At 38.8% G+C, this 12,448-nt stretch overlaps 1 protein-coding gene across 1 annotated transcript in view; it reads right to left on the reverse strand.

Annotated features, from left to right (window-relative positions):
- Positions 1-12,448, reverse strand: part of LOC126258655 (cleft lip and palate transmembrane protein 1-like protein) — a 163,513-nt gene that overhangs the window by 79,598 nt on the left and 71,467 nt on the right. The window contains exon 3 of the mRNA XM_049955658.1: positions 11,441-11,633. Coding sequence (XP_049811615.1) covers positions 11,441-11,633 — 193 coding nt within the window. The remainder of the gene's footprint in view (positions 1-11,440; positions 11,634-12,448) is intronic.

The raw sequence follows: 12,448 nt of genomic DNA on the forward strand, positions 1-12,448 counted from the left end.
GAAACAACAGTGCCTCTGTCAGCTACATTGTTTACAGTAGAAAGTACTTGCACTTACACCCCCTAATTTTGCAGCCAGTACGTCGACACTGAGGACAATCAACGAATAAATAAAGCAGGGCGAGCCATCGCACAGTATGCTGTCTAACTTCCCTCAGTCACTACCAGGTGTGACATCAAAAGTAACACTGCTGTGCCTCTCCAAAACCTTGGAAGACAAGGACCTCTTCCCAGGTCACCGCAGTACTTGTCATCAATGGCCATACAAGGTAGTACAGAACTGGGATTTATTGTTAAACAGTGTAATGCCATTAGTCTGCAGTCCATGCTTCCCAGTTATGGCATCACTCCAAATGCAGCCACTTGTATTGTGGTGTTAATGACACCCTATGCATGGGACGCCAGTTCTCTAGACTGGCTGCTGCTAGTCTCTGATCAATGGTGTGGGGTGGTACAGAATGTTGCAGGGAGAACACTACCGCATTACTTGTTCTCAAATGGCAGGGACAGACGAGAAGGGTTACAGTATGCTCAGTGCACAATACAATGACCCAAATTTGTGGCAGTCAGTCCAGTCAGTCTTGGTGGACTAGAACCTTGATGACATCCACATGCAACCTGACATCAGGCCACCGTCAAATCCAAATGCCCCACAAATTATGGACATGGCACGACTTGACCTGCTGGCCATAAGGAGATCCACAATGAGACCTGTTCAGACTCTCTCAGGTGCAAATAATGCTGTCTCACATGAGCATGCGGCATCTCTGTATTCTCCATGGTGACTGTTCAACATCTGACACTGTTCATGCTCCCTTACATATTCTACCAGCCTTGTAACACCACTAAACATGAACAGCATTAATGCAATCTGCAGCCAGCCTACCTGTCATAGACAACTGAAACTCTAATTATTTACACATCTGCCATTGGTGCATAGGTGTATAAAGTTATATTGATATCCGACAATGTGTCCTGGGGACTGAAATTGTGTGGGATTGTGCCAAAAAATAAACTATTTTCAAAACAAGCATTTCAACAATCACTTATATCTCCAGTATGAACAAAATGTCAAGCTTTCCTCTTGTATGTCCTGAACTCGTTTATATTCCATTGTAAAATGGAGGTCATCTTATCAGTTAGGTTTTGAATTTTCTTTTCACCTATCTTTCCATCAGGATAAGTATGCAGCGACAGGAAAGGATTTTTGGATGGGCTTCTTAGTTGTCTTGGGAAGATTTCAATGAGCATAGTGTTTGTATTTGTATCTGCATCAGATTCAATTCTTAAGCCAAGTGCAGCATGGTTTAATGCTTTGGGCTATTTCTTTTCATTCTCAACCCCCTCAATATAGCTTTCTCGTTCAATGAAAATGATAATGGCTTAAGCATTGTGAACACACTGATTAATTTTGGCCTATATGACAGTAAGGATGAATTTCGGTCTTGAGAGTTAAGTCTGTCTGCAAACTTTGATGGTTGTGTAGGGGAGATATGATAATTAGTTTTATGGGAACTCCAGTATTGCAATTCCATTTACATGTGCAGGTATTTGTGGCAGCTATAGTTGGCAAAGTATACATTGAGGAATCACTTTCATGCGTTGTTAGTATGGTCAATTACATTACAAATCTAGACTGTCCCTGAAGACTAGACATACCAACAATTAAAGGGAACAGCCATGGGAACCAGGATGGCCCCCTCGTACGCCAACCTATTCATGGGTCGCTTAGAGGAAGCCTTCTTGGTTACCCAGGCCTGCCAACCCAAAGTTTGGTACAGATTTATTGATGACATCTTCATGATCTGGACTCACAGTGAAGAAGAACTCCAGAATTTCCTCTCCAACCTCAACTCCTTTGGTTCCATCACATTCACCTGGTCCTACTCCAAATCCCATGCCACTTTCCTTGACGTTGACCTCCATCTGTCCAATGGCCAGCTTCACACGTCCGTCCACATCAAACCCACCAAGAAGCAACAGTACCTCCATTATGACAGCTGCCACCCATTCCACATCAAATGGTCCCTTCCCTACAGCCTAGGTCTTCGTGGCAAACGAATCTGCTCCAGTCCATAATCCCTGAACCATTACACCAACAACCTGAAAACAGCCTTTGTATCCCGCAACTACCCTCCCGACCTAGTACAGAAGCAAATAACCAGAGCCACTTCCTCATCCCCTCAAACCCAGAATCTCCCACAGAAGAACCACAAAAGTCGCTCACTTGTGACAGGATACTTTCCGGGACTGGATCAGACTCTGAATGTGGCTCTCCAGCAGGGATATGACTTCCTCAAATCCTGCCCTGAAATGAGATCCATCCTTTATGAAATCCTCCCCACCTCACCAAGAGTGTCTTTCCGCCGTCCACCTAACCTTCGTAACCTCTTAGTTCATCCCTATGAAATCCCCAAACCACCTTCCCTACCCTCTGGTTCCTACCCTTGTAACTGCCCCCAGTGTAAAACCTGTCCCATGCACCCTCCCACCACCACCTACTCCAGTCCTGTAACCCGGCAGGTGTACACGATCAAAGGCAGAGCCACGCGTGAAAGCACCCACGTGATTTACCAACTGACCTGCCTACACTGTGAAGCTTTCTATGTGGGAATGACCAGCAACAAACTGTCCATTCGCATGAATGGACACAGGCAGACAGTGTTTGTTGGTAATGAGGATCACCCTGTGGCTAAACATGCCTTGGTGCACGGCCAACACATCTTGGCACAGTGTTACACCGTCCGGGTTATCTGGATACTTCCCACTAACACCAACCTGTCAGAACTCCGGAGATGGGAACTTGTCCTTCAGTATATCCTCTCTTCTCGTTATCTGTCAGGCCTCCACCTCCGCTAATTTCAAGTTGCCGCCGCTCATACCTCACCTGTCTTTCAACAACATCTTTACCTCTGTACTTCTGCCTCGACTGACATCTCTGCTGAATCTCTTTGCCTTTACAAATGCCTGCTTGTGTCTGTATATGTGTGGATGGATATGGGTGTGTGTGCGAGTGTATACCTGTCCTTTTTCCCCCTAAGGTAAGTCTTTCCGCTCCCGGGATTGGAATGACTCCTTACCCTCTCCCTTAAAACCCACATCCTTCCGTCTTTCCCTCTCCTTCCCTCTTTCCTGATGAAGCAACCGTTGGTTGCGAAAGCTAGAATTTTGTGTGTATGATTGTGTTTGTTTGTGTGTCTATCGACCTGCCAGCACTTTCGTATGGTGAGTCACATCATCTTTGTTCTTGATTGTCCTTTTCATCCAGAGACACTTAACAGTCACAGCTCCAAAGAGCACAGTTACCTTCACAATTCATACAGAATACAAGAGCTTAAGAAGAGTTCCTATCTATGCGAGCAGTGTATCTAATTTTTCTTACAGTGTACATGCTGCTAACCTTGAACAATACAACGTGTTAGGAACATATTGTCTCACGTTCATGCAAATGACCCATCTGTTATTTGATGAGGCAAAGTCACAACAAATGCAGGTGTCTTCCCTGGTCAACACACACTAGCTTAATTATAGTTTCGACTTCCATCATGCCAACATATTCTCACTCTTCCTTCAGTTCCTGCAAATTTACATTCATTAGGTCTTTGCATGATGCACATGCTAGAATTCAGAGTGTTGTGTAGTTCAGTCACAACCATATAATCACCTAACACTTTTGCTTTTGCACCTATTCAACTTAATGTGATGTACCAATTTCCACCATTAGTGTTCCATTCCTCAAGTGCTTGAAAGGTTTCAGTGTACCTGCTAAGTGTGACAATTTTTCAAAATTTACTTCTTATCTTTTAATAATAAAAACACACTATGAGAGATGTAAAGTTCCTTGTTGCTCATTGGCCATCTTTTCTGAGCTGAACCTAACAGTGGGGTTTTCTGAAGTCCTTTTTCTCGAGTGGGTTTTATGGTTTCCAGATAGTATACCCATCCCAATGAGAACGTGTTTGTACATTGAACTGGATACTGAAGTACTCCCGCGTGCAGCTGGAGATATTAAGGTTAATTCAGACAGAACCCTATAAATTTGACAAATTTTACATAACTGACGACACGTCGCATGATGGACACTGAAACACGCACAGCGCCTACACTTACATTTCCTCTCCACAATTCTGAATATCTTACATTATTTTACTCAACAAGCTTCCTAGGTTCATAAATGCAATAAAGGTAACCCGATGTTTCCTTTCTTCCTGCTATTGATTAGCATAATGTTAGAAATGCTTCTGAGGTACTTTTATCTTCTCTAAAAACAAATTGATTTTGATCCAGAGCCACTGAATTCTTTTTCCTATCTTCTCAACAATTTTAAAATACGAGGTGTTGAACTATAAAAAAAAAACATGCAGATAGCTTGGAGGAAGGGGGATACTGAAGGGGTACTGGTCTGAATCGGTGAGAAAAGGAATTTATGGTACAACTTAACTAAAAGGAGCTTATAATGGTAGAACACTTTCTGAAGCACCATGGAACTTGGTAATGAAGGGCGGGAGGGGGTGAAAACCGTAGGAGGAGGCCAAACTCTAACTACAGGGAGCAGTATCAGTTGGATGAGATCATAGTAGTAACACAGAGAAGAAAAAGACTTGCACAGGATCAACAGGTGGACAGCTGCATTAAACCAGTCTTCAAGCTAAAAACCATAATAATTGCTCATGCTTTCTTCGGTTTGCAAGAAGCCTGATAATTTGTCTCCTATTCAGAGATTCTGAACATCAGATCCTTCTAGACTTTAAACCCTTCATCTCTCAGACATCTCAAAGGCACATGCTACAGTAACTTAAATTTTCTATTGCTCTACCAAAATTCTGGGCATCATCCTTTTTGTTCATACCAGTCTTGCTATCTTCTTTTGTCATACTCTTGCATGGTTATTTCCTTTGAACAGTCACTCAGTGAACTCCTTCCACGGTCTGATGTTTCCTTTGGAATTATGAATGTTTTTTGCATCTGTTAAATTTTAAATCTTTTCTTCTCATTTCCCTGAAATTATGTGGTACTGATTTTTTATAATTTGTTGTAATTCATATATAATAGCTTTCAAATATCAGTGACAATCAGAAAAAGAGGAAAGTGGGGGTGAAAATATCAGCAATCTCTGTAAACGACCAGCAAGATTTCCCCATAAATCAAACTGTGCTATCTGTACATAGAGAAAGAGGGTGATCCCAGCTTTGAATAGCAACTGATTCAAAGATAATAAAAGGAAATGTTTATGCTTTTCAGGACAGACCCTTCAATCACAATGTAACAGGTCAGAAACAGATGCCTACAGTACCTTTTCAGGACTACTATTGTTTTAGGATAGGGAGGGAGTGAGGGGTTGGGGTGGGGGTGGGGAAATGGTACCATACATACTAAGTTTTTAATGAAATTTATTTAAAGCTCAGCCTGAAAACTCTAATACCATGTTGTGGTAGTACATATAGGTGGCGTATAATGCCTGCTACTGTCAGGAATTTGCTTTACTTTTGGGAACTATACAATCATTTAAATTACAAATTGCACGCATTTTCCTGCATTTTATAACACAATGGAAACCATTCATACTGTTTATAAAGCATCTGTAATATAAAAGATGGACCATAAATATCCATTGAAGATGCAATCATTGTTAAGAAGAGATATGCACACATGCAGACTGCATAAGTAGGTCAATGACTATCATGGCACGGTGTTGTTTGCACTCAGATGCTGGTCTTGCTACTTTAGGCACCAAGAAATTGGTAAAAGAAGACTTAAATGCTTTTGAATTTGCAGATAACTTCATCATTTGGGCTGAAACAAACATTAAGTTACAGAGGAGATTGGATCTATGGGACCACAAAGTTCAAAGGGTTTGAGTTAACTGTGAGCAAAAGCAAAACAGTGGCAATGCAAATAAGTAAAGCACCAACTTCATGTAATCTAGTTTCTCCTTCTAAAATAATCGATGTTTCAACCGCTCTACTAGGATCTTCTTCACAATGTTATGGTGTCCACGACTGCAGTGTTCTAGTAAAAGTAGACACCATAACATCCTGACAAAGATCCCAGCAGAGGGGTCAAAATGTTGATTATTTTAGAAGGAAATATGACATGGCCTAAAAGTGTTCAAGAATTTATAAATAAATGGAGATTATGATTAAAAGCAACAGCCATTTGTTGTTGCAACACCTTGGACCTGTTAATCAGAAATCATAAACAGGAACAAAGAAGATACCCAAGACAATGAGACAGCCATAGTGAGACTAGTAACATTTACCTGCTACTTTAATGTTTATTCCCTTCAAAAATTACTGAAACATTAACAAAACTAGAACAGTCAATTCAACACAGTAAATTTTGCTTCTGTGTATCCATGAACATTTTTGGCGGAGAGGAAGTTACCATTTCAAAATAAATTTGTGAAGTTCTGTGTTAACTAGGACTACTTCTGTCTCCTAAACAACATGGAAATGTCAACACTGACCAACCAGTAACATCCAATTGTTTTTGTCTACTTTCAATCGTCCAACTGTATGCCACAGTAGTTTATCACAAAGATTGGCTTGGTAGCCAGTTGGACTACTTTCTGTTACAAATATATTACATGAGTAATATAACACAGTTGTTGGCTGGGTTAACTCTCACAGAAAGGACTGCAAAACCTAACAGCCTAATGTGAACAAAGTGCACTAATGTGAACGAAGTGCACTAATGTAGTAAATAGTTGTGTGGAAAAATCTTTCGCATGGAGATTCTATGCCTTATTTTATGTTTGCTTTTTTTTTAAATGTTTTCAACTGTACAGGGGGCATCACCAAATTCATGCAAATTTAAATTTCCAGCCAAATTATTCTTCAGTTATGGATTGTCACTGATGCTTCTGTGAAGAAGAAATGGTGTGTGTGTGTGTGTGTGTGTGTGTGTGTGTGTGTGTGTGTGTTTCTTTTTTTTTTTTACGGTGTTTGTAAAAGACTCCTCCTAGTGCTTCCCTAGCCAATCGCTTGAGCGAAATGCGACACTGCATAGCCGCAGCAGTGAATTCATTAACATCAGACATGCTTGCAAATGAGCGGGACAGGTTTGAATATCACCATGATATTTGTCATGCGTCTAGTGAAGGGCATACTAAACAATTGTGAAAGGTAAATGAAAACTTTTATCCTAATTGTATAAAAGTACCCTAAAACTGAATGTCCATGCCTATGAAATATATATCCTTCTAAAATCAGATTATTCTTTTGAAAATAAATCTTTTTAGTCCTACTCGCAATTTAATATTTACTCCAAGTTTCTACCATTATTCATTTAGAAGATATATTCTTGTGAAATCACAGGAACCTTTTTGAAATATCATGTACTTAATATTTTGCAAATATAATTTTGTTTACACCTCAGAGACTGACGCACAGTATTATAACACCAGTACAGTGGAACCTCGCATAGTGGGCATACTACGTTCCAGAATCTTACTCAGTGCAAAACACTCGTTAAGCAAAACAATTTGTCCCATGTAAATTAATGTAAAATACAATGATGCATTTTGTAGTAATCGTAGCAACTACTTTATTGGGATGATGATTTTCAGTCTACAGTGCAACCGATTCTCATGCTTTCAGCATTTCTCTTATTGCACCAGAAGATTGCAGCCCTTTGCTGTTACCATTTCCTCCTCTTCCTCCCCCTCCTCCTTCTCCTCTGAAGAAATCCTCTCCACAGCTTCCTGTTGTGAAACACACTGCAACTCCATAAGCTCTTTGGTGGTCATTTCTTGGCTGTGATCGTTCAAAAGCTCATTGATAGCACTGTTATCCACTTCTATTCCCATACTCTTGGCCAAAGACACAATCTCATTGACCACAGGCTCCACAGATACTGACTCAAATGCCTCAAGGGCCACATTCGACAATGCACTCCAGCCAAAGCTTCTTCCAAGCAGAAGTGAGAGTTCTCTTGGTAACCCCTTCCCACGCCATTTTTATCATCTTGATGCAGGCAAATGATGTTTAAGTGGTATTTCCAAAACTATCTGAGAGCAAGATTAGTAGCTTCAGTCAACTGAAAGCAATGGTCGAAGAGCGTTTTAGTGTAAAACTCCTCGTCCATATGCTGGAGTAACGGAGTGGTGTTGGGAGGCAGAAATTATATCTTGATGAATTGAAATTCTTCAAGGAGGTGGTCTTGCAGACCTGGAGAATGGGCAAGAGCATTGTCCATAACAAGCAAGACATGGAGTTGCAGATTCATCTCAAGCAAATATTTTTTCACCAAATGACCAAACACTTCATTGATCCAGTCACCAACAAGACTATGTGTCACCCAAGCGTTATTGCTGGACCTCCACATCACATTTAACCTACTCTTCTGTACTTTACATTCTTGAAGACTTGTGAGGTTTCTGAATGGTAAACAAGCAGTGGTTTAATTTTCAAATTGCCACTTGTATTGGTACAGAATAGCAGTGTGAGACGTCTTTCATTGGCTTGTAACTAGACAATGCATTCTCCTCTGCTGTTATAAAGGTACACTTCCGCATCTTTTTCCAGAACAGACCCATCTCACCACAATTAAAAACCTGTTGTGGTAGATAACCCTCAGAATCTATGAGCATCTTGAAGTTGCTGATGAAGTTCTCTGCTGCCTTTGTGTCAGAGCTGGCTGCTTTGCCATGCCTCACAATGCTGTGGATGCCGGCTGTTCTCTTAAACTTCTCAAATCACCCACTGCTTCCACTTCTTGGGCTGCTGATGATCCCCGTGTCATTTTAACGAGGTTGGCAAAAATCATTCTCACCTTCTCACAAATAGTGTCACCTTCCAACTGCTTTTCATTTATCTACTTAAGAAGCAAACTTTCAACATCATCCAGAATACTAAACCTTTGTTTAGAGCTCTTGTCACTCCCATTGAAGCATCCATCTCCTTAATATTGTCCTTGTTCTTGAGGATAGTGCAAATAGTTGATGTAGACCAATGTTATGTGCGCGCTACATCAGCAATGCTCACACCATGTTTGACTTTTCAGTGATTTTACATTTCATTTCAAGGCCATTTTCTTTCTCTTTTGGTCGTCTCCTTGTGGCTGTGATGTCACACTAAATCACCACCACTCATTATGCGAAACATCGCTCATTACGGGGGTCATTTTTTTACAATTTGTCTTGCTCAATATGCAGATTGCACATTATGGGAGGTGCTTGTTAAGCAAGATTCTGTGGTACTGGTGTGGGGTGTTGGAAACAGACCAAGGTTTGAATTCCTCATAATGTCACAGTGTGAAAAAATATCTATGTTGCAATAGTGTTATATTGAAGTCTTGAACTCTTTCAAGGTTCATAGACTTTCTACGCATTGGTAATATTAATGTAAACATTAACACTACAAACAGCAATAAAAAATAGAAATATTTCGTTCTTTTCATGTTCAGTTGATGTATATCTATTAGTTCTGCCAAGTTCAATATTTTCTACATTATTTTATGTTTCATTCTGAATCAGAAATATGTTATTTATTGAAAAAGTCTTTTCATAATGTAACGATATGACTTAGACACAGTTTTTGTAGCTTTCACACAGAAAATTTTTGTTTTCACTTCTTTACTACTTGGGCACTTTGTACATTTTTACTTCTTGTTTTTTTTTCATCATCCACATTTATGTTTGCAAGTCCTGGTCTTTCTGCTGAAAGAGCTTAGTTTTTCATCTTCTTGTGTTTCATCTTGGACAGTTACTGTTCGATGGATTTGGGTAGGGATGTTGTCACTGCTCTGTTGCGCGTAAGTGATTGTGAACTCTTAATTCTTACATATCTTCTGGCCATATTCCTTGTAAATATTAGCTAAATATTTATTTCAGGAATATCCAGGATATGGAAAAGTGTTGCAGCGTCTTGTTTTTCCTGATGTGGACTAGATGCACACCATTCATCAAATGTATTGCCTCCTGTTTTTGCGGAATTCCAGGCTTCTTTTGCACTCCTATGCTATTATCTATTTCATTGTCAAAAAGCATAGATGAAAGAAGTATTATGTTCTTGTTCTTTTGTGGCACATACAAAACAACTGCCAAATGCTTTCAAAATCCAAATACGCTACTGTTTACTTCAAATTGCTTCATATTCACAAATACAGAGGGAAGTTCAGTCACAGTCATAAATTCAGAAGGAAATTCAGGTGCTACAGTGGATAGACAGTTAGTCGCTTTCAAAGAAAAGTGTAGTTTTTCCCATGTGTAGTTCTTTTTACAGTTAGCCTGGAACAGTTCTAATAGTTCCCTATTTGGTGCAAGTTTATCTATTTTCTTTTTCCCTTGCCTGACTTTAACACCATCAAGCTATGAATCAGAACAGCAACCAGTACACACTCTTTATAGTGTGAAATGTCTCAGTTACAAAACTACATGTGGGCAGGTTTCCTCTAGATGCTTCTTATGTACACATTAGCACAGCCAAATATTTTTTCAAACATCCCTTCATCAAAAAACAAAAGGAACTACTCTAAATTTGGTTTTGTAATTCTGGCTGCACCTCTCGACCTGGCAGATGAATAATAGTATTTTGAGGTTATGTCCTTACATTCTTGCTGGAGGGTTCTTCATTCATTTTGTTGCTCCATCTTTTCCCATGCAGGAATTGTTCTTTTCAAAACTTATTTCATTTTCACTACCACCTGCTGTCTTGTCTCTGTATCAGTTCCATGATCAGTTCTTCGGACTAACCACATGTTTCTAAATTTTGATTTATAATACATTTCTAACTATTTCAACTTCCAAGTAATCCCTGTATTCCTTTCTCATTTTTTTTCATACGTACACATACTGTAGACTTAGTTGTTAACATGGAGTGACAGAAAGCAAACTGACTCCAAGAGTTAATTCACTTGGAAAGCAGTTATAATTGAGGTACTAAATAACAATGTTTCCATTTAATGTAACATTACATGTGATAAAAATGAAATGACTGTTAAAAAAAAAAAAAAAAAAAAATCTGACACTTGGGATTATTCTGATTTTTGTTATATCGCGGTTGTTGCGGAGTGTCCTGAACACCCCAGTGTATGTTTCTGGCAACGAACAACAATGATTAATGAAATTTAGCGTATTCTACTTTAATTATTTACCTAACTGTTAGAAAACTAACAGGAGTTTTAGAGAATTACGAAAATTTAAACTAATAATATGAGCAGTTTTTAATGTGTGGGATGTTCACAGCACCCTATGCTAACACTAAGGGTTAAAGAAACTTAAATTGGTGAAGATTTTCACGATGCACCGTACGCAAGAATTACTTTCAGTTTTTTTAATTTCTGGCACACAGTGCATGTAACTTTGAAAATAATCAGTGTATAGTTTCTCAAATGAAAAAGTGTTAAATCCCTTACTAAAACACAACCACTTCTGATAGAATAGGATATTTATAGATACTATCCATAGACAGCAAAGAAGCTTTTTTCACATTAATGTTTACCTTACTCCCTAGAAGCTGAAATGTTGCTGCTTCAGGCACATGATACTGTGTTAGTCGAATTTTTGTGTAGACTGTTGTTGGAGTCTGGTGTAACTTAAAAAAATTATCATGTTCTTTTTCTTGAGTTAGCAGCAGATGCAGGTACATAGAGCCATTCTGCCGAGTGCTCAATGGTATGGTTAAATTCAATTCCCTGGAAAAAATAAATGGAAACAATTAGGTAAATACTATATCAAATTAAATCAAGCACTTTAAAAGAAAAATTCAAAATCAGTGTCTAAGAATGGTAGTTCCAATAGAAAATATGATCATACTCTTACAGTGACAGAGAATGCTACAAAAATAGTACATTTAAATGATAAAAAGGATAATGAAATAAATCATAAAATATACCATAAAAACATTCTAAAACATAAAATAGAAGATAGATACACCGATTACACATGGAATGAACTGTTTGCCGTAGCAAGCGGTTTATTAATTTGTTAGCAGCTGTAACTTAATATTAATGGGTGTCAAAGAGAGACAGCACAATTAAATTTAACATCTCATTCATGGGAGGTCACTAAAAACAAAGCTAAAACAAATTAAGAGTGTGGTGGAAATTTTAAAAAGAAGGAACTCAGTTTTCACCATAAGGGAAACCACATAAAACCTAAATCCGCATGTCTGGACAAGGATTTTAAACACCTTCTCTAGGCCTGATCAAAGGTGAATCTGGAGTCTTCACCACTGTCTCATTTCATTTCTGAAGTACATTATCAACCGACTGTTAAACAACACAGTGCAAAATTTCATATCGTAACTATTAATTACAAAGAATTCACTTCACCATTATATCTTCTGTTACATCTGCTACAATATAGAAAGTATTTCTTCCTATAACAGCTATATTATGTCTTCTGTTACAGTCGATGATACAAGGAAATAGCACATCTACTACGAATGTTCATACATTTGATATGGGATTACATAAATTCAATCTGACAGTACTAACAACCGTTCTGT

Source organism: Schistocerca nitens, chromosome 1, assembly GCF_023898315.1.
Source record: "Schistocerca nitens isolate TAMUIC-IGC-003100 chromosome 1, iqSchNite1.1, whole genome shotgun sequence".
NCBI classification, from domain to species: Eukaryota; Metazoa; Arthropoda; class Insecta; order Orthoptera; family Acrididae; genus Schistocerca; species Schistocerca nitens.